A 23446-nucleotide genomic window follows, 5' to 3' on the forward strand; every position below is an offset into this window, starting at 1 on the left:
GGGGAGAGAGGATATGGGGGGGGAGAGAGGATATGGGGGGGAGAGCGAGGATATGGGGGGGGGAAGAGAGGATATGGGGGGGGGAAGAGAGGATATGGGGGGGGGAAGAGAGGATATGGGGGGGGGAAGAGAGGATATGGGGGGGGAGAGAGGATATGAGGGGGGGGGAGAGGATATGAGGGGGGGGGGGAGAGGATATGAGGGGGGGGGGAGAGGATATGAGGGGGGGGGGAGAGGATATGAGGGGGGGGGGGAGAGGATATGAGGGGGGGGGGAGAGGATATGAGGGGGGGGGGAGAGGATATGAGGGGGGGGAGAGGATCTGAGGGGGGGGGAGAGAGGATCTGGGGGGGGGGGAGAGGATATGGGGGGTAGAGAGGATATGGGGAGGGGGGGGGGGAGGATATGAGGAGGGGGGGAGAGGATATGAGGAGGGGGGAGAGGATATGAGGAGGGGGGGAGAGGATATGAGGAGGGGGGGAGAGGATATGAGGAGGGGGGGAGAGGATATGGGGGGGAGGAGAGGATATGGGGGGGGAGGAGGGGATATGGGGGGGGGGGGAGGAGAGGATATGGGGGGGGGGGAGGAGAGGATATGAAGGAGCATATGGGGGAGGTGCGTGAGGGAACATGGGAGAGGGGATATGGGGGGGAATATGACGGCAGGGGCGGTGGGAGTGGGAACAAGAGGGGAGAGAAAACATGGGGGAGGAGAATGAATATGGCGGTGAAGGAGATTGGATATGAGGGGGAGGGAAAGAGGGAATATGGGGTGTGGGGGAGAGAGGGAATACGGGCGTGGAAGAGGAGGAAACATGGAGGAAAAACATGGAGCGGGGAGGGATATTCTGCGGGGGGGGGGTAGAGCGGGGATTCGAGGGAATTCGGGGGCGGGTCTGTGGGCGGGGTGTGAGGCGGCGGGAGGAGCCGGGCAGGGAGCGAGCGGCCGCTCCATTGTTGCCGGGCTGGTCCCGCCATGTCGGGCTGTGGGAACCGAAGCGATAGAAGGCGGTGACCGGCTGGGTGAGAGGCGGTACAGACGGTGGGAGCCCCGGGCTCGGTGCGGGCCGGGGTGTGAAGTCGCTTGGCCGGGATGAGTGCGGCCGAGCAGACGGTGACCTGGCTGATCGCCTTGGGGGTGCTCGAGTCCCCCAAGAAGACCGTGTCTGACCCCGAGGCCTTTCTCCGTGGCTCGCTGAGGGATGGAGTGGCGCTGTGCCGCCTGCTGGAGCGCCTGGTGCCGGGCAGCGTGGAGCGGGTGAGTGAGGCCGGCAAACAGCCCGCAAACGCCCCATCCCTGGGATACTACACACCCCCAAACCCTGTCCCACACCCGCGCTCCCCTCATGCCCCTGAGCCCGCGGCCCCTCATGCCCCTGAGCCCGTGCCCCCCATGCCTGCGCCCCCTCCCCGGGCCCGCGCCCCCCCCGTGTCCCTGTGCCCCTATCCCTGAGCCCGTGTCCCAGAGCCCGTGCCCCCGAGCCCGCGCCCTTGTACCCCCGAGCCCGCACCCCCCCGAGCCTGTGCCTCCCGTACCCCCGAGCCTGCCCCCTTGTAACCTGAGCGTGCGCTCCCCCGTGTCCCTGAGCTCGTGCCCCCGTACCCCTGAGCCCCCGTGCCCCCAAGCCCGTGCCCTCCCCGACCCCGCGTCCTCCTACCCCTCTCACCCTCTCTCTTTCCCCCCCCCAGGCACCACGCTGCCTCCCCCAGTCACTGGACCCCCATCGCCCAATGTCTGTAACAATGTAATATTGTCTATTTCCTGAATGGCCTCCACCTGTCCCTTTGTAATCTGACTGAAAATCCATAACACTTGGATCTACATTGTGCCAGATAACATATGTACAGGAACATAAAGTCTCTCAGTCCCAGGGTATTTAAAATTAATAGATCGATTTTGCTTGGGCAATCAAAATAAATTCTGACATCTAAATTGCTTATCCACCGTCAACCCTTTAAGTATCCTTTGCCAGTCTATTCTAGCCAATTCACACCTCATACCATCAAAGTTACCTTTCCTTACGTTCAGCATCCTAGTTTCTGAATTAACTGTGTCACTCTCCATCTTAATAAGGAATTCTACCATATTATGGTCACTCTTCCCCAAGGGGCCTCGCACAACAAGATTGCTAATTAGTCCCTTCTCATTATACATCACCCAGTCTAGGATGGCCAGCTCTCTAGTTGGTTCTTCAACATATTGGTCTAGAAAACCATCCCTAATACACTCCAGGAAATCCTCCTCCACCGCATTGCTACCAGTTTGGTTAGCCCAATCAATATGTAGATTAAAGTTGCCCATGATAATTGCTGTACCTTTATTGCACGCATCCCTAATTTCTTGTTTGATGCTGTCCCCAACCTCACTACTACTGTTTGGTGGTCTGTGCACAACTCCCACGAGCGTTTTCCATGCATTCAGATTCCACATCATCCAAGCTAATGTCCCTTCTTACTATTGCATTAATTTCCTCTTTAACCAGCAACGCCACACCACCTCCTTTTCCATTCTGTCTATCCTTCCTAAATGTTGAATACCCCTGGATGTTGAGTTCCCAGCCTTGGTCACCCTGGAGCCATGTCTCCGTGATGCCAATTACATCATATCCGTTAACTGCTATCTGCGCAGTTAATTCGTCCACCTTATTCCGAATACTCCTCGCATTGAGGCACAGAGCCTTCAGGCTTGTCTTTCTAACACACTTTGCCCCTTTAGCATTTTGCTGTAATGTGGCCCTTTTTGCTTTTTGCCTTAGGTTTCTCTGTCCTTCACTTTTACTTTTTTTCTTTCTATCTTTTGCTTCTGCCCCCATTCTACTTCCCTCTGTCTCCCTGCATAGGTTCCTGTCCTCCTGCCATATTAGCTTAACCCCTCCCCAACAGCACTAGCAAACACTCCCCCGAGGACTTTGGTTCCGGTCCTGCTCAGGTGCAGACCGTCCGGTTTGTACTGGTCCCACCTCCCCAAGAACCGGTTCCCATGTCCCAGGAATTTGAATCCCTCCCTCTTGCACCTCTCCTTAAGCCACATATTCATCTGAACTATCCTGCGATTGCTACTCTGACTAGCACGTAGCACTGTTAGCAATGCTGAGATTGCTACTTTTGAGGTCCTACTTTTTAATTTAGCTCCGAGCTCCGTAAATTCGTCTCGTAGGACCTCATCCCGTTTTTTACGTATATCGTTGGTATCTATATGCACCACGACAACTGGCTGTTCACCTTCCCTTTTCAGAATGTCTTGCACCCGCTCCGAGTCATCCTTGACCCTTGCACCAGGGAGGTCATCCTGGAGTCTCGGTTGCAGCCGCAGAAACGCCTATCTAATCCCCTTACAATCGAATCCCCTATCACTATAGCTGTCCCACTCTTTTTCCTGCCCTCTTGTGCAGCAGAGCCACTCACGGTGCCATGAACCTGGCTGCTGCTGACCTCCCCTGATGAGTCAACCCCTCAACAGTACCCAAAGCGGTGTATCTGTTTCTGCACTACCTACCTTCCACTGCTCTTGCTGGTCACCCATTTACTATCTGGCTGTGTTCCCTTTACCTGCGTTGAGACCAACTCGTTAAACGTGCTATTCACGTCATTCTCAGCATCGTGGACGCTCCAGACTAAATCCACCTGCAGCTCCAGTGCTGCAGGAGCTGCAGGCGGATACACTTCCTGCACACTTAGTCGTCAGGGACACCGGAAGAGTCCCTGACTTCCCACATAGTACAGGAGGAGGATAACACGTGGCCGAGCTGTCCTGCCTGACTTAACCCTTAGATTAACTTAATTTGGCAACAACAATGCTAAAGGTTGCTTACTGATTATAGAAACGAAAAAGAAAAACTACTTACCAATCACTTACCCCCTTGGCTGTGACGTTACCTGCAATTTCTTTCTACTTTTTTGCCTTCTCTCCCTGCTGCAGCTGCACAAGCACGTCTCTCGCCGAATTCACCACGCTGGGCCTTTTTAGAAGCCTCCCCTCGCTGCCTCACCGATGCTGCTCGATCTCCCGCTGCCTCTCCTTTACGAGGATTTTGCCGGGAGTGGAGAATCTAAACTATGAGGACAGATTAGATAGGCTGGGTTTGTTTTTATTGGAAAAGAGGAGGCTGAGGGGAGACCTCATTGAGGTGTATAAAATTATGAGAGGCCTAGATATAGTGGGTAGAAAGGGCCTATTTCCCTTAGCAGAGGGGTCAACAGCTAGGGGGCATAAATTTAAAGTAATTGGTAGGAGGTTTAGAGGCGATTTTGAGGGGAAATTGCTGGTCGCAGAGGGTTGTGGGGTCTGGAACTCACTGCCTGAAAGGGTGGTAGAGGCAGAAACCCTCACCACATTTAAAAAGTACTTGGATGTGCACTTGAAGTGCTGTAACCTGCAGGGCTACGGACCGAGAGCTGAAAAGTGGGATTCGGCTGGATAGCCTCTTGTTGGCCGGCATGGACACGATGGGCCAAAATGACCTCCTTCCGTGATGTACACTTTTACGATTGTATAGTTCTATAGGTATGAGGGGAAGCGTGGTCCTTACAACCAGGTTTGGGTAGATATGTTCAGGAGGTCAACACAGGCACGGAATAGTATTTCAAGTTATAAGATGTTCAGTTAAGTGTTAGTTATCAACAAGTTGTATATGGTGTTTACTATTAAGACACAAATGATTTCTGCTACAAATAGTATTCATCATCATTATAGGCAGTCCCTCGGAATCGAGGAAGACTTGCTTCCATTCCTGAAGTGAATTCTTTGGTGGCTGAACAGTCCAATATGAGAGCCACAGACTCTGTCACAGGTGGAACAGATATTTGTCGAGGGAAGGGGTGGGTGGGACTGGTTTGCCGCACGCTCCTACCGTTGCCTGCGCTTGATCTCTTCACATTCTCGGTGTTGAGATTCGAAGAGCTCAACGCCCTCCCAGATGCACTTTCTCCACATAGGGCGGTCTTCGGCCAGGGACTCCCAGGTGTCAGTGGTGATGTCACACTTTACCAGGGAGGCTTTGAGGGTGTCCTTTTAACGTTTCCGCTGCCCACCTTTGGCTCGTTTGCCGTGAAGGAGCTCCACTTAAAGCATTTGCATAGGGAGTCTCGAGTCTGGCATGCGAACCATGTGGCCTGCCCAGCCAAACTGATCGAGTGTGGTCAGTGCTTCAATGCTGGGGATGTTGGCCTGGACGAGGACACTGATGTTGGTGCGTCTGTCCTCCCGTCCTCCCAGGGGATTTGCAGGATCTTGTGGAGACATCGTTGGTGATATATCTCCAGTGACTTGAGATATTCTGAAGGTACATTAGTAATTTTCAAAAGGAAATTGGATAAATATGTGATGCAGAAAAATTGCAGGGATATGAGGAAAGAGCAGGGGGGTGGGACTAATTGAAAGAGCTGGTGCAGACTTGATGGGCTGAATGGTCTCCTGTGCTGTACTATTCTATAAGTTACATTGGATGCTGGAATTGTGCACTGAATCAGTCGTGTAACACAGCGTCTCACTAAAATGGCCATTGGCCGCTCGTTACTGTTCTATTTTAAAGTGCCGTCTATTTGATTAAGTGACACCTTGCCCTGGCCAATATTTATCCTTCAACCAACATCACTTAAAAAAGATTAGCTGGTCATTTATCTCATTGCTGTTTGTGGGATCTTGCAGTGCGCAAATTGGCTGCCGTATTTTCTACATTACAACAGTGACTGCATTTCAAAATTACTTCTTTGGCTGTGAAGCACTTTGGGGTGTCTGGTGGCTGGATTTTTCTGACACACTATGGGATATAGCATTTATCTTCTTTATATGTTAGAGATGAAAAGAAATAGTGAGACTGTAAATGGTGGGACACGAGGGACTGAGGGAGGGGCTAAAAGTGATGGTGGCTGTGGTATACATGAATGCTTTGTTCTTGTTTGGAAAGTCCTTCAACATTGAGAAGTCCTGTGCTGACAACATGTTGTGTGGATACACATACATAGGACAGGAGGAGGCCGTTCAGCCCCTCAGCCTATTACAAAGGAACAGAGGGAGGCCAGGGGCCTGTCCCATCATTAAATTTGATCATGGTTCATCTGTATCTTAACCGTCTTGGTTCCGTAACACTTTAATATTCTTGCTTAATAAAAATCTATCGGTCTCCGTTTTGAAATTTTAAAATTGATTTTTAAAATTTGTTTATATTTTATTTATTTATTTATTTTTAATCCAATTTCATTCCAGATCAACTCTAACGCCAAAGATCACTTTGCGCCAATGTGTTTGATCTTAGGCCAAAAGGCCGAGAGGCGAAGTTGCACCGTTCCTGGAAATATTGCAATACCAGGTCGGTGCATGGAGTGGACGGGGCATGCCCCTGATCCAGCTCCCTGTCCAAAAATCAATTCAATATCATGTCCCCATAGGGGATATTAAACTGATAAGAACAGATTTAAAATTGATCCCCAGCCTCAACAGCTTTTTGGGGGAGAGAGTTCCAGATTTCCCACTGCCCTGTGTGTGAAGAAGTGCTTCCTGACATCACCCCTGAACGGCCTGGCTCTAATTTTAAGTTTATGCTCCCTTGTTCTGGACTCTCCCACCAGAGGAAATAGTTTATCTCTATCTATCCTATCAACTCCTTTAATCATCAACACCTTGATTAGATCAGCCCTTCATCTTCTGTACAACCGTCATGTGATTGTTGGCTTCTCTCAATGACTGAGATGTGCACAGATTGCACTATTTCCCCTGAGCTCTTCCGGTGTGCAGTCTGCTCATGTCGTTATGTATGTCGCTAAGGTTACTGACTGACTGAATCGTGAGCCCTGTGTTCACTGGGCTGTCCTTTGAAGGAGACAGCTGTGCAAAGGTCTGTTCTCTAGTTAGTGTACCTCTCGCCACGTGACGTGTTTATAGTCTGCTGCTGCTTCTATCAGAAAGTGGGGGGCTTTTATTCATTCTCGGGATGCCCAGGAGACTGGTCTGTCGGTCGCCTTCCTTTCCCTAGACCAGGAGAAGACGTTCGACAGGGTGGACTCCCTGCCAGAGGAGTTCAGTCCTTTTGCCTGGAGCACAACCCATCTCCTCTATCTGGGAGTCTACCTACAAGGAAGCCTGGCTGGCGAACTGGCAAGAGCTGGAGGCCAAAGTCTCCGAGTGCTGTCCTACAGAGGTCGAGCGCTAGTCATAAACCAGCTGGTGGCCACTATGCTGTGGTACCGGCTGGTCACTTTGACCCCTCCCTCTGCGTTTGTCGCTAAGATACAGAAGAAGCTGGTCATCATCATAGGCAGTCCCTCGAAATCGAGGAAGACTTGCTTCCACTCCTAAAGTGAGTCCTTTGGTGGCTGAACAGTCCAACACGAGAGCCACAGACCGTGTCACAGGTAGGACAGATATTCATCGGGGGAAGGGCGGGGTGTCACTGATTTACCACATGCTCCTTCCGTTGCCTGCATCTGACCTCTTCACGCTCGCAGCGTTGAGATTCGAAGAACTCAATGCCCTCCCGGATGCACTTTCTCCACCTCGGGCGGTCTTCGGCCAGGGTCTCCCAGGTGTCAGTGGTGATGTCGCACATCGCTAGGGAGGCTTTGTGGGTGTCCTTGTAATGTTTCCAGTGCCCACCTTTAGCTCATTTGCCGTGAAGGAGTTCCGCATAGAGCAATTGCTAAGGGAGTCTCGTGTCTGGTATGCGAACTAAGTGGCCTGCCCAGTGAAGCTGATCGAGTGTGGTCAGTGCTTCAATGCTGGGGATGTTAGCCTGGGCGAAGACACTGATGTTGGTGCGTCTGACCTCCCAGGGGATATACAGGATCTTGCGGAGACATCATTGGTGATATACCTCCAGCGACTTGAGGTGTCTTCTGTACGTCGACCATGCCTCTGATCTATACAGAAGGGCGGGTATTACTACAGCCCTGGAGACCATGAGCTTGGTGGTAGGTTTGAGGGCCTGGTTTTCGAACACACTTTTCCTCAGGTGGCCAAAGGTTGCACTGGCGCACTGGAGGTGATGTTGAATCTCCGCATCAATGTCTACCTTTGTTGATAAGAGGCTCCTGAGATATGGGAAGTGGTCCAAGTTGTTGAGGGCAGCACCATGAATCTTGATGACTGGGGGGCAGTGCTGTAAGCGAGGACAGGCTGGTGGAGGACCTTTGTCTTATGGATGTTAAGTGTAAGGCCCATGCTTTCGTATGCCTCGGTGAATACATCGACTATATTCTGGAGTTCAGCCTCTGAATGTGCGCAGACGCAGGCATCGTCCGTGTACTGTAGCTTGACGACAGAGGTTGGGGTGGTCTTGGACCTGGCCTGGAGGCGGCGTAGATTAAACAGCTTCCCACTGGTTCTGTAGTTTAGCTCCACTCCAGCGGGGAGCTTGTTGACTGTAAGGTGGAGCATGGAGTGAGGAAGATTGCGAAGAGAGTTGGAGCGATGATGCAGCCTTGTTTGACCCCGATCCGGACGTGGATTAGGTCTGTATTAGAACCACTGGTAAGGATCACGGCCTGCATGTCGTGGTGGAGCAGGCGAAGGATGTTGACAGACCTTTGGGGGCATCCAAAATGGAGGAGGACGCTCCATAAGCCCTCACAGCTGACAGTGTCAAAGGCCTTTGTAAGATCGAAAAAGGCCATGTATAAGGGCTGGTGCTGCTCCCTGCATTTTTCCTGCAGCCATCGCGCTGCAAAGATCATGTCCATTGTTGCCCGGAGGGGACGAAATCCGTACTGTGATTCCAGGAGGAGCTCCTCGGCCACAGGGAGAAGACGGTTGAGGAGGACTCTAGCGACAACCTTCCCAGTGGCTGATAACAGAGATTCCCCTGTAGTTGCCGCAGTCGGATTTATCCCCCTTTTTAAAGATGGTCACAATCACTGCGTCTCTGAGATCTCCCGGCATGCTCTCCTCCCTCCAGATGAGAGAGAGGAGGTCATGTATCCGTGCCAACAGCGCCTCTCCGCCATACCTTAGCGCCTCAGCAGGGATTCCATCCGCACCCGTAGCCTTGTTATTCTTGAGCTGTTTTATGGCTTTACCTATCTCATGCAGCGTTGGAGTTTCACTGAGTTGGTGGTGGGTCGCATGCTGCGGGATGGAGTTGAGAACACGTGAGTCAAAGGCAAAGTCTCGATTGAGGAGATCTTCAAAGTACTCCTTCCATCGGGCCCTGACAGCCTCGGTGTCCTTGATGAGTGTTTCCCCATTCTTGGCCAGGAGTGGGGTGGGGCCTTGGGAGTTTGGACCGTAGGTGGCCTTGACTGCAATGAAGATTCCTCGCATATCGTGGCTGTCGGCCAGTTGTTGTATCTCCTGTGCTTTCTCCATCCACCACCTATTCTTTAGGTCCTGGGTTTTTTGTTGGACCTCAGCCGTGAGCTTTGCAGCTCCTGAGTTGGGTTGTTGCTTGAGGCTCAGAAACGCTCTGCACTTACGATCTATTAGTTCTTGAATCTGCTGATCATTTTCATCAAACCAGTCCTGGTGTTTTCTGGTTGAGTAACCAAGTGTCTCTTCACATTCACTGGTTATAGAGACCTGGAGGGCAGACCAAGCGCTATGGGCATTCAGCATCTCAGGGTCATCAAGGCACGCCAGGTTAGCTGTGAGGCGCTGGCTGTATAGGGCTCTCTTAGCTGGGTCTCTAAGTGCCCCGGCATTAACTTTTTTGTGGCACTGCTTCTGCTGTCCCCTCTGCTTTGGATCTATGCTTATATCGATGATGGATCAGATTAGGCGGTGGTCCGTCCAGCAGTCGTCAGCTCCTGTCATGGCGTGGGTGATGCGCACCTCCTTGCGATCCCTGGCTCGGACGATGACATAGTCAAGCAGGTGCCAGTGTTTGGAGCGAGAGTGTTGCTACGATACCTTGTATTTGTCCTTCTGGCGGAACAGGGTGTTGGTGATGAGGAGTTCATGTTCTAGACATTTTGTCAGGAGTTAGGTCCTGCTGGAGTTGGCTTTCCCTATGCCCTCTCTGCCAGTCACGCCTCCCCAGAGGGCTGTGTCTTTGTCGACCCTGGCATCAAAGTCACCCAGGAGGATCAATTTGTCGCCCGTGGGGACGCGGGACAGGGCTGTCTCGAGGTTGGAATAAAAACCCTCTTTAGCCTCATCCATTGTATCGAGTGTAGAAGCGTATGCACTGATGACTGTGGCGCATTGGTTCCGGGATAGGGTAATACGAAGAGTCACGAGGCGTTCGTTAACCCCACAGGGGGAGTCTTTGAGGCGGTCGACCCATTCATTTTTGATGGCGAAGCCGACTCAGTGAAGGTGGCGTTCTTCCTCTGGTTTCCCTTTCCTTGAGCTGGCCTTCCGCTGCCCGCCGGGTCTCACTAAGAGCGCCGATGTCAATGTCAAAACGTCTGTTCCCGGGCAACTATGGTGGTGCGGCATTCCGGTCTGTTGCTATTGGAGTTGTCCATGAGGGTCCTGATGTTCCAGGTCGCGAACTTCATACTGACGAAGTGGAAGATGCCTGTTCCTGAGTTCTTTTAACTTGGGGTGGCCATTGCACACCGGCAACCACACAGGCTTAGCTGAACAAGGTCTTGGTTCAGTGGCAAGGGGGTCGAAGACGACTGGAGACCCGGCTGGTAGATGGCCTGAGGCTTGGCTGGGAGTCGGGCATTGGGAAGGTCAGCTGTCCGCAGGGGTTCCGAGGGATGCTTTGCAAAGTTTCTTCCAAGGTTAAAAATTTCCCCAAAGGTTTCAAAGTTGTTTTACAAGTTTGAGTTTAAAAATATTTCCGAATTACACAGGTTGATTGAAGGTTTAATAAATAGATAAAATTGATAAAGTTGATTTATAAAAAAAAAGTCTAAAATGTTAATCAAGTTGTTTAAAAGTTATTAAAAAAAGAGATAAAAGTTCTCCAAGTTGATGAAAAATTTAAGAGTTTTCCCGAATTGTTTAAGAAGTTTAAAAGTTGGTTAAAAGTTAAAAAAATTGAGTCCCTTCGGCTGGTTCAGCGCCGGACGCAGAATCCCTTCGGCCGGTTCGATGCCAGCCCCGGGCAGAATGTTTCACATTCGCCGCAGGAGGTCCAGCCGGGAGGCCCAAGTCGCAAGGCTGCAGTGCAGCACAGGACACTGGCTGGAATCACCACCTGCTCTCTCTCCCACGCTCCCGGGCAGGGTCTGTCCCACGCTCCCGGGCAGGGTCTGTCCCACGCTCCCGGGCAGGGTCTGTCCCACGCTCCCGGGCAGGGTCTGTCCCACGCTCCCGGGCAGGGTCTGTCCCCCGCTCCCGAGCAGGGTCTGCCCCCCCGCTCCCGGGCCGGGGTCTGCCCCCCCCCCCCCCCCACACCCCCCCACCCCCCCAGCTCCCGGGCCGGGGTCTGCCCCCCGCTCTCAAACCCACAACCTTCTGACTCATCTCTATAAATCACTTTTAAAAATAATTTATGGATCTGCTTCAATTGCAGTTTTTATCAGAGAATTCATTCTATATTCTAACAAGCCTCCCTGTTAGGTGCTTTTGTCCTAACTTTTTAAATTCCTTTTGTGATCACCTGTCGCAGATTTTCAGTATTTTCTGTTTTTTTTAATTTCTGAAGTAAAAGTATCAAAATGAACAACCACGGTATCTTTCAATAGGGAATCAAGCTAAAAGCATATCAGTAACATTGGTGAAATGGTGGGACAGGCCTGGAGGGGTTGAATGGCCTCCTCCTGTTCTTGCATAAACATGTACTGTTCCCAAAAGGCATGTATTTTGACAGCAAACAGGCATATATTATGTTGAGAGAACAGTATGTGTACAGCATTTGTACCCATGTGTACGGCACTTCAAATCCACGTGTTGTATACTGGGTGGACAGCTGTCTCTGGAACCTTCTGTGCCAGATATGAAGTTGTGGGACGGTCTCTGCTCCTCTCCCGATCTCTGTGCAGCGAGCTCCTTGCTGCCCAGTGCAGATTATTTAACCGCATCTTTCTAGCTTTCCAAAATTATTCATCAGGATATCGTTCCCCTTACTTGTCCAGTTAATGGAATAAAAATGTCCTGAACCACAGGAGTGCTTCACTGTCATGGGCAACGGCTCTGGAGTATTGAAATCTAAACCCACGTTTAACAGAAAACTCTGGATATACACAGCAGGTCAGTTGCCACCTGATTTAGGGGTTTGTGAAGGACACACGGCCAAAACATGAGCCTTTTACTAGATGGAGATGGACTTTCGTCTTTCCAGAGTTGGTGCTTCTATGGCCTCGCCCCTTCCGATCTCTGTATTATAGAATCATAGAAATTTATGGCACAGAAGGAGGCCATTTGGCCCATCGATTCTGCCAGCCAAAGAGCTATCCAGCCTTATCCCACTTTCCAGCTCTTGGCCCGTAGCGCAGTAGGTTACTGCACTTCAAGAGCTTATTCAAGAACTTTTTAAATGCGATGGAGGTTTCTGCCTCTAACATTGCCTAACATTGGGAGTCACGGTTTGTGGTTTAATTTTATCCTCGTGTTTCATTCCATAGATACACCAGGAACCCAAATCAGAAGTGGAATGTCTGAACAACATTAAAGAGTTTCTGAAAGGCTGCGGGACGCTTCGCGTGGAGGTGAGTGTGAAAGGGTCTCAGAACGTGCGAGCGCTTTCCCCGAACGTGCGAGCGCTTTCCCCGAACGTGCGAGCGCTTTCCCCGAACGTGCGAGCGCTTTCCCCGAACGTGCGAGCGGCTCCCCGAGTGTGCGAGCCCTTGGCCGAGTGTGCAAGCGGTTCTCTGAGCGTGCAATCCCATCCGCGAGTGTGCAAGCGGCTCCCTGTGGGTGCAAGCCCCTGGTTGAGTGTGCAAGCCCTTCCCCAAGCGTGCCAGCGGCTCTGAGCGTGCAAGCTCTTTTCCGAGCGTGCGAGAGGTTCCCTGAGCTTACGAGCCCTTGGCCGAGCCTGCGAGCGGTTCCCCGAGTGTATCGAGCTGATTAAGGTGTAACCTGGCTACTCTGAGTTTAATGGCCAAATGCGAGGAGAGAGCAGAGCTGTGACAGATGGCCAGAACTGGAGTGTGTGAGGAGGGGTGATGGGTGGGATGGAGAAGAGAGCCAGGGAGAGCCGGGGTGGGGGGGGGGCGGTTAGAGGGAGCGGTGGGTGTTGGAGTGAGCAAGTGCAGGGGATAATTCCGGAGCAAGGCAGGTGGGGTGTTTTAAGTCCCTCCATAAAACCTACCTCTTTGACCAAGCTTTTGGTCATCTGTCCTAATATCTCCTTATGTTGCTGGATGTTCATTTCTGTGTCTCATTATGATCCTGTGAAACACCATGGGACGTTTTACTACGTTAAAGGCGCTATATAAATGGCAGTTGTTGTTGTGCAGTGATGGCTACATCGATTGTTTTCTGACCCAGATGATACTGGGTTGTGTGAGAAAGGAGCTGAGAAGTTCGTAGTGTCACTTTGTAAGGTGTATGTTAATTGTAGCATTCTGAATCCTTTGATGCAACATTTCTAATTTCACAGACATTGAAATATTGCTGCTGTTTTTAAGGAACAAGTTTTGCTCGGTTACTGTGACGTGCTGCTTGGGATTTGAATGGACAGTGTACTTTGAAACAACAACTTGCATTTATATAGTGCCTTTAACACTATAAAATGTCCCAAGGTGCTTCACACCGAGGGAATCTGGCTACTTTGGGCACCAAGCCAAAGAAGGACATTTCAGGAACGGCTTCCAAATACTTGGTCAAAGAGGTGGTCTTAAAGGGGGAGAGAGCTTTGATGTGGTACTGTGGCTGCTGAAACCTATTTGAATCGTGCATTTTGAAGATATGCAGTTGATGAATAAGTTATATTTTATTTAATAAATTTAATAGTTGGGTGGTCACTTCGGTTTTGTTAACATTTAACCTTTCAGTTGGGCTGTGTCAGCTACTAATAATGGTTAATCATTTGCTATATATTTTGATGAAATTACTGAGCTGAATCAGTGGTGTCGGAATTAGTCAATTTGTTGGAACTGCGAGAGGGGGAAAAGAAATGCTGACAACTGGGGAAAGGCCTCTGGCAGATTGTGGTGGAAATATTATCTCAATGTATTATCTCTCTATCATTATCAGTACCTAGCGGATCATTGGTCCAAGATTGGGCAGGCACAGGATGGTCATGAAGGGGGGAACATTCGAAGAAATGTTTTCACACCGAGTGTTATTGGAACAGGGAATGTTTTACCACAAGGGGCTACTGAGGTGACGACAGTAACATCATTGAAAAGATAAAATTGGAAGCAATTGTTCCAAGCACTGCTTCTCGCAGCACCTTGGCTGCAAGTCATTGCCAAAGTCACTTCCAGCAGTGGTGGGAAACAACCACACCCCTCAACCAGCACGTTGCCTGCTCATTCACCTCCTGTCCTGTTTGAGGGATCTTGCTGTGCGTGATATGGCTGCTGTGTTGCCCTGCATTAGAAAGTGGTTGTACTTCAAAAGTAATTCATTCGCTGTGAAGCGCTTTGGGACATCCTGTGGATGTATCGGGCTGGATTTTCGGTTTTCGGCGAAAACGGCAGCGATATGTGAAACTTAACGTTTTTACTTTCGGCCCTTACGTCTGCATCGGTAAGGGTGTCGTTGCACAAGCATTTTTTGCCAAATTTAATCTGGGGCAGGGAGCGCTACGAGAGAGGCCTTGGGAGTGGGTGGGGAGCAGGAGGGGGGGGAAGAAGAAACATTCCAAAAACATTGACAAGACCCTTAACTATCAAATCGCTGAAAAAAAGGTTAAAAATATTAACCTAAACTTACTTTTTTTGCAGGTTTTCTTTCTTACTGCTGCTGGCAGGGTTGCACCTGTCGCTATTCTGGGCGTGGCGTACGGGTCGGGAGAGAGCCAAAAATCCGACACAAACGCAATCCACATCGTTGTGTGTCGGCGCACCTCTCCCCGGTGGTACTTGGAAGCGCCGCTGCAAACAGGTACCCAAGGATCGCGACCGGGTTTTCGCCGCGGAGGGTCAAATCGCGGTGAAAACCCAGCCGCAAACTTCTCGCAAATCCGGCCCAAATTGTGCTGTAGAAATGAAAGTCCTTTTTTTTTAACGGTCTTCGGATAAATGAAAACAAAATCCTTTTTGTAATCTGGACTTAACCAGGCCAAAATTACTGAGCTGCCTGTTCAGAAGCTGGTCGTTGCGGTATTTATGTTCTACACCAGCCTCCTACCACCCCTCTCCATCTCACCCTATCTGCATAACTTTCTATTCCTTTCTCCCTCATGTGTTTATCTAACTTCCCCTTAAATGCATCTATATTATCTGCCTCGACCACTCTGGCAGTGAGTTCCACATTCTCACCACTCTCTGGGTAAAGAAATTTCTCCTGAATTCCCTATTGCATTGTATTTATGGCCTCTAATGTTGGTCTCCCCCACAAGTGGAAATATCTTCTCCACGTCTACCCTATCAAACCCCTTCATAATTTTAAAGACCTCGGGTCACTCCCCAGCTTTCTCTTCCACAGGGAAAAGAGTGCTAGCCTGTTCAGTGTTTCCTGATGGTTGAACTTTCTACCTGTTGGATTCTACTCGACATGTACAACAACAGACAATCTACTGGAGTGAGAGACATTAAATTGAATATTCTGACATTAATCAGTTATAAACTTGCATTGACTTAACCCCGTGCAACTCCTTTCACATCTGCCCTCATCACACCCCCCCACCCTCAGAAGACTCGCCCTTGACCTCTATATCCTTGCACACTTACCGCCCCATTTTCAACCTCTTTTTCCTCTCCAAAGCCCTTGAACATGTTGCTGACTCCCAAATCTGTGCCCACCTTTCCCAGAACACCATGTTTGAGTCCCTCCAGTTAGGTTTCTGCCCCTGCCACAGTACCGAAACAGCCCTTATCAAAGTCACAAATGACATCCTATGTGACTGTGATCATGGTAAACTATCCCTCCTCATCCTTCATGACCTGTGACACGGTTAACCACACTATCCTCCTTAACGCCTCTCCTGTTTAGCTGGGTGGGACTGCACTCGTCTGTTCCATTCTTATTTATTGAATTGTAGTCAGAGAATCACCTGCAATGGCTTCTCTTCCCACTCACTCACATGCTAAGTCTTTCCCACACTCTCTATCTCCTTTCTCTTTCTGTTTGTCTCTCTCTCCTTTCCCTTGAAAGATCGATGACCCAAATCTTCTCTTTCTGTCTCTCTCTCTCTCTCTCTCTCTCTCTCTCTCTCTCTCTCTCTCTCTCTCTCTCTCTCTCTCTCCCCCCCCCTCTCCCCCTCTCTCCTTTCCCCTAAAGGAGAGATGACCCAAGCCCTAAGTTTCTCCATGAAGTCCAGCTCCTGGCCAGCGTCTCTTCACCCAATCCCAGTGCAGAATCCCACTGCGGGCAGTTTGAGAATTTGAATACAGTTTTAAAAATCTGGTCTTAGTAAAAGTGACTGAGAATCTGTCAGATTGTTGTAAAAACCCAACCAGTTCATTAGGGAAGGAAACCTGCAGTCCTTACCCGGTTTGGGCCTATATATGACTTTAGTACCTCACTGATATCGTTGATTCTTAACTGCCCTCTTAAGTGTTCCACGCAGACACTCTGTATCAAACCGCTATTGGGGCAACTAGGGACGGGCAAGCCCACATCCCGAGAATGAATTTTCAAATGAGCATTGGAACCTGGAACTATTAGTAATGAAATGGGCCAGCAAACGAGGCTTTATTGAACCTGTAATCTCTAAACCTCTATAATAGGAGTAACAAGTAGCAGTGTGCTACAAGGCAGTAATACATCTCCATTTCTCATAATTATTGTTTCAATACAAATTCTGAAGTTATTACAGGGCTGTTTTGATTGGATGAATAATTTGTAACAAATGGACCAAGTTAACTATTTCATTTGTCAGCCGTGGCTCAGGGTGTAGCACTCTCGCCTCTGAGTCAGAAGATCATGGGGTCAAGTCTCACTCCAGAGACTTGAGCACAAATTTCAGGCAGACACTTGCAGTGCAGTACTGAGGGCGCGCTGCACTGTCGGAGGGGCAGTACTGAGGGCGCGCTGTGCTGTCGGAGGGGCAGTACTGAGGGAGCGCAGCACTGAAGGAGGGGCAGTACTGAGGGAGTGCTGCACTGAAGGAGGGGCAGTACTGAGGGAGCACAGCACTGTCGGAGGAGCAGGACTGAGGGCGCGCTGCACTGTCGGAGGGGCAGTACTGAGGGCGTGCTGCACTGTCGGAGGGGCAGTACTGAGGGAGCGCTGTACTGTCGGAGGGGCAGTACTGAGGGAGCGCTGTACTGTCGGAGGGGCAGTACTGAGGGCGTGCTGCACTGTCGGAGGGGCATGCTGATGGAACGCTGCACTGTCGGAGGGGCAGTACTGATGGAAAGCTGCACTGTAGGTGGGGCAATGCTGAGGGAGTACTGCACTGTCGGAGGTGGCATCTTTCAGATGAAACGTTAAACTGAGGCCCCGTCTGCCCTCTGGGATGGATGTATCCAATGGCACTACTATCAGTGCCTTATGTGTAAAACCCTGAATTCCATTTGCCTTTTTAAAAATCTTGCCCGAAGCCCTGGAGTTCCCTCCTTTTCTCCACGTCCTGCTGCTCCTTTAAGGCCTTAAAACCTTCATCTTTGACCAAGCTTATAGTCCCCCATTCTGCTATCACTCCCCATGGCTCGATGTCAATTATTGACTGATAATTGCTCCTGTGTAATGCCTTGGGATATTTTTCTATGTTAAATGCGCAGTATAAATGCAAGTTGTTGCTTATCTCGTCCACTTCACTTTCCTAGACTGGAGTCATTCTTCACCGTGGTGTGCATGCCATGTATGTAGCTCAGTGGAGAATGTCCATGTATGTCATCATCATAGGCAGTCCCTCGAAGCGAGGATGACTTGCTTCCACGCCAAAAAGGGATGAGTTCACAGGTGTTTCAATGAAGGACCCAATATTCCAGATCCTGAACTATATCTTGAAGGGTGGAAGATGTCTGTGTGGAGTTTTTTAACATGTGGCCGTTGCACACCAGCCATCACACGGGCTTGACAGAGACAGGTCTTGGTCCAGTGGCAAGGGTTATTCAAGATGACTGGAGACAAGCTCTGCTGCACAGACCGAGCGCGCGCACATATCGCAGCATGGGCTGGCCCGTGCTGCCCCTGGGCCCTCGCCTCTTCTGGGCTCCAGACTCGCGCCCCTCCTGGGTCCCCTCACTTCTCTCTACGGACTCTTGCCGCTCCTTTGCCCCTCCTGCTGTGTCTGCCCGCACAGCGACCTGGCTTTGCAGCCATCGCCCTCCTGTAGCAGCATGCGCTGCTCCCTGCAGTGGTGTACCATTGCACGCTGCTCCCTCCATGCAGTGCATTTGTCTACCAGGCCAGTAACCATAACTAATGAGGCTATGGAAACTGTTTTGGTGGGGCATGGCCTTAAAGATGCTGCAACTTTTTATACCTGTGCAACCAAGATCATTACTACATTTCTCTCCTATCTGGTTTCTTTAAATCCAATTTTGTACTGTTAATTGAATGAACTTCAGGTTTCAGAACACAAGGTCTATTGCTAAGAGTATCTCATCACTTATTTTAAGTAGATCTTGTAGTAGATATTATTCAATCCAACAGAAAACAAAAGCAGGAGTTATGCAAGACAAATGGTTTTTACCTGGGACACTGGTCAACAGAGCAACCTGCCAACACATGGTTTATTTAATTTCTGGATTTTCTGCTGCGTAACATATATTCAGCATTATGCAGTGAAAATATAAATTTTCAGTAACAAATCAGTCAGGATCCTTATATAGAGTACAAAAGATTATATTGGATATCTTGACGTTGGAGGATATGCTGGCTTTTGAACATTAGATATGATAGTCCTTATAATGCCTGTGTTATTAGGGTATGCAGCAGGATTTACAATGCCTGAATAAGTCAAAATCTACCTTTATTACATTCGGTGCTAGGATTTTTGCCAACATTTTGGAGACTACGACAAGCAATTCCATGACTGACCATTTTTCAATTAAATCTACAAATGTGCCCTTGATGCATGTATTCTTTACACGTATTGAATTGTTATCTCACTTACGAAGTACAGAAAGATGATGGACAATATGTGACAACTTGGAAATAGGAATCTGGGGTTTACTAACTAGGGAGATCTAGTTATGGGTGGTAGCAGCATCCTGGCCATTGCAGGGGTTTGGTTGGATTTAGGGGTGGTTCTGGGATTTGTTTTTAATTTGTTTCGGGATGTGTGCATCGTTGGCAAGGCTAGCATTTATTGCCCATCCATAGTTGCCCTTGAGAAGGTGGTGGTGAGCTGCCGCCTTGAACCGCTGCAGTCCTTGTGGTGAAGGTACTCCCACAGTGCTGTTGAGGAGGGAGTTCCAGGATTTTGACCCAGCGACGAGAGGAACGGCCGATATATTTCCAAGTCAGGATGATGTGTAACTTGGAGGTGGTGGTGTTCCCATGCGCCTGCTGCCCTTGTCCATCTAGGTGGTAGAGGTCACGGGTTTGCGAGATGCTGCCGAAGAAGCCTTGGCCAGTTGCTGCACTGCATCTTGTAGATGGTACACACTGCAGCCACGGTGTGCCGTTGGTGGATGGAGTGTATGTTGAAGGTGGTGGATGTGGTGCCAATCAAGCGGGCTACTTTGTCCTGGATAGTGTTGAGCTTCTTGATTGTTGTTGGAGCTGCACTCATCCAGGCAAGTGGGGAGTATTCCATCACACTACTGACTTGTGCCTTGTAGCTGGTGGAAAAGCTTTGGGGAGACACTCACCGCAGAATACTCAGCCTCTGACCCGCTCTTGTTACCACAATGTTTAAGTGACTGGTCCAGTTAGGGGGACTTGGCGATGGTAATGCTGTTGAATATCAAGCGGAGGTGGTTAGACTCGCTTGTTGGAGATAGTCATTGTCTGGCACTTGTGTGGTGTGAATGTTACTCACCACTTACCACTTATCAGCCCAAGTCTGAATATCATCCAGGTCTTGCTGCATGCGGGCATGGACTGCTTCATTATCTGAGGAGATGTGAATAGAACTGAACACTGTGCAGTCATCAGCGAACATCTCACCTCTGACCTTATGATGGAGGGAAGGTCATTGATGAAGCGCTGAAGATGATTGGGCCTAGGACACTGTCCTGAGGAACTCCTGCAGCGATATCTTGGGGCTGGGATGATTGACCTCCAACAAGCACAATTATCTTGTGCTAGGTATGACTCCAGACAGTGGAGAGTCCCCCCTCCGCCCCCCGATTCCCATTGACTTCAATTGTACGAGTACTCCTTGATACCTCGATGAATCAAGGCAGTCGCTCTCACCTCATCTCTGGAATTCAGCTCTTTTGTCCATATTTGGACCATGTCTGTTCGAGATCTGGAGCCGAGTGGTCCTGGCAGAACCCAAACCGAGCATCGGTGAGCAGGTTATTAGTGAGTAAGTGCTGCTTGATAGCACTGTCGACGACACCTTCCATCATTCTGCTGATGATTGAGAGTAGACTGACCGGGGTGGGGGGTAACTGGGGGGGGTTGGATTTGTCCTGCTTTTTATGGATAGGTTGATGGGCAGTCTTCAGAGGCCCCAGGCATAAGGGTTTGGTGGGTATTCGCTGGTCAAATAGCCCAACATTGTGCCAGCGAAAGTGAATTTGTTGCAGATAGGCACAATCCGTCAAGGAGAAACTTAACAGATTGCAAATTCCATTTATTCGGGCAAACGCATCATATGCAGAAACCCGGAACTTGCGGGGCACTTACGACGGCATACACTCAGCGTACGCAGTCATAGGGACCGTAAAATCTGGGCCATTAGAATTTTAAACACTACACTTCTGTTTTAACTGAATCCAATTTTCATTTTCTTTTCTAGGATGAGATGTGGCTTAATTGAACCTAGAGAAATGTTGGATCATGTACTAATTACAAATGGTGTGCACCAAGATTAAGATAAGACCTCTCCCTACAGTGTCAATAGTTATTGCCAATAATGGTAGAGGTCACAGAGATGATTTAAAGTATAAAGTGTGCATGTGTGTATGCGTGCACACGAGCGATAGAGAGCGCGAGAGAGCGCGCGCGCGCGAGACACAAAGAGCCCACCTGAAAGCATATTCTCTTGTCAAGACATCCACAGCACTGTGTGCTCTCTGGTACCTCACCTAAACAAACAGTCCTTAGGTGTGAGCTTAGACACTGAGCGCAAGCTATTTGACATGGGGGAAGAGAGAGACATCATGCCTGATCCAGTTTTCACCCAAGGTTGACACGTTTACTTTCCAGCAGGGGTCACTGAACAGAAATTAGCAATGGAAACCCTGGCTGTTCCAGAGGCACTTGCTAAGGTTAATGCTGCAGCCAAAATCATGAGTCAAACCATGCAAGTCTGCTTTGAACAGGTGCAACCATATTTCAAACAAATTCCAGTATGTTCTTGAGAATAGATAAAAACATTCTCTGCTAAACTGCCACACCCATTCTGGGGGAAAAAAAATCATAATGTAACACATTCCTATCTAGTCAATTCCCTAGGCATTGTAACAAAAATATTTTGGAAAATATACATTAATTAGACCAGAAAAATAAGTGTCATTACATATAATGCTGTCAGCAGACATTTTGCACCAGGATCTGCTTACTTGCCTGAATGGGTGCAGCTGTAACTCAAAAAGCTCAACACCATCCAGGACACAACAGTTCTCCGATGAGATATCTTCACACTTGTTTCCAAATTCTTACCCAATGCAGGTGGATAAATAAATGTGTTTCATTCACAAACCACAGATATATAAATATCTCTAAAATGCAGTGGAGAATGTCCGTGTATGTAGCTCAGTGGAGAATGTCCGTGTATGTAGCTCAGTGGAGAATGTCCGTGTATGTAGCTCAGTGGAGAATGTCCATGTATGTAGGTGCCATCAATTATCAGCAGAGCAGGACATTGGAGGAAATTTGTCAGTTAAATGTGCTCCGTGATCAGCTAACTGACAGTCATTGGCCTGTGGTGAATGTGAACAAAAATGCTTTCTTCAGTTAGTATTTGTTTATGAAAGATTGCCATATTTAAATATCCTAATGTAAATCTTCATTGCGATAAAGGCTCGTGAAAAGCTGAGTAAAGCACTATATGGTTCTCCAAATCGCATCCAGTATTCCTGCCCTTCGGTGGCCCCAGTCAAATTGAAATTGATAACCTGATAACCTTACTGGTATTTTTATCCAACATGGCAGCATCATAGGAACAAGAGGAGGCCATTCAGTCCCTCAGGTTTGCTCCACCTTTCAATTAAATCATGGCTGATCTGTATTTCAACTCCATTTACCCGTCTTTGCTCCATATCCCTCGATATCCTTACCCAACAGAAAAACTATCGCTCTCAGTCTTGAAATTTCCAATTGAGCCCTAGCCTCAGCTTTTTGCGGGGTGGGGGGTGGGGGAGGAGGAGGAGGAGAGAGTTCCAGATTTCCACTGCCCTTTGTGTGAAGAAGTGCTTCCTTATTTCACTCCTGAACAGCCTAGCTCTAATTTTAAAGTTATGCCCCTTGTTCTGGATTCCCCCATCCCAGGAAATAGTTTCTTTCCAGCTACCCTATCAACTCCTTTTAAACATTGTAACTTAATATGTGCCTCAGCTGGAAAAAGTCCAAAGAAGATTTGCTAGGATGATAAGGGGGCTGAAACACATGGATTACAGACTCCTATCTAGACTCTTGGTGGAAGGAAGACTGAGGGAGGGGTCTGATTGAGACCTTGTGATTATTCCTGCTCTGTGATTAATCAGTCAGGGCTGGCTGTCATGGCACATGATGAAACGACATGAGTTTAAAAGAAAGAACAAACTTGTATAAAGCCTTTCACAATATCCCCAGGACATCCCAAAGTGCTTCACAGCCAATGAATTATTTTGAAGTGTAGTCACTATTGTGTAGGTAACCACAGCAGCCAATATCTGCACTGCACAATCCCACAAACAGCAGCGGTAAATAGAAACATAGAAAATAGGTGCAGGAGTAGGCCATTCGGCCCTTCTAGCCTGCACCGCCATTCAATGAGTTCATGGCTGAACATGCAACTTCAGTACCCCATTCCTGCTTTCTCACCATACCCCTTGATTCCCCTAGTAGTAAGGACTTCATCTAACTCCTTTTTGAATATATTTAGTGAATTGGCCTCAACAACTTTCTGTGGTAGAGAATTCCACAGGTTCACCACTCTCTGGGTGAAGAAATTCCTCCTCATCTCGGTCCTAAATGGCTTCCCCCTTATCCTTAGACTGTGTCCCCTGGTTCTGGACTTCCCCAACATTGGGAACATTCTTCCTGCATCTAACCCATCTAACCTGTCTAACCCCGTCAGAATTTTAAACGTTTCTATGAGGTCCCCTCTCATTCTTCTGAACTCCAGTGAATACAAGCCCAGTTGACCCAGTCTTTCTTGATAGGTCAGTCCCGCCATCCCGGGAATCAGTCTGGTGAACCTTCGCTGCACTCCCTCAATAGCAAGAATGTCCTTCCTCAAGT

General features: G+C 49.1%; 1 protein-coding gene and 1 non-coding gene across 2 annotated transcripts in view; one reads left to right on the plus strand and one right to left on the minus strand.

The window, feature by feature from the left end:
* Positions 1-925: 925 nt before the first annotated feature.
* LOC139274589 (rho guanine nucleotide exchange factor 7-like) overlaps positions 926-23446 on the plus strand; it is a 156426-nt gene continuing 133905 nt past the window's right edge. Inside the window, exons 1-2 of the mRNA XM_070891270.1 lie at positions 926-1258; positions 12451-12534. Coding sequence (XP_070747371.1) covers positions 1094-1258; positions 12451-12534 — 249 coding nt within the window. The 5' untranslated portion in view covers positions 926-1093. The remainder of the gene's footprint in view (positions 1259-12450; positions 12535-23446) is intronic.
* LOC139275355 (U2 spliceosomal RNA) lies at positions 6272-6458 on the minus strand. The gene has a single exon (XR_011595714.1). It is a non-coding gene; the product is annotated as a U2 spliceosomal RNA (small nuclear RNA).

Source organism: Pristiophorus japonicus, chromosome 10 (genome assembly GCF_044704955.1).
Source record: "Pristiophorus japonicus isolate sPriJap1 chromosome 10, sPriJap1.hap1, whole genome shotgun sequence".
NCBI classification, from domain to species: domain Eukaryota; kingdom Metazoa; phylum Chordata; class Chondrichthyes; family Pristiophoridae; genus Pristiophorus; species Pristiophorus japonicus.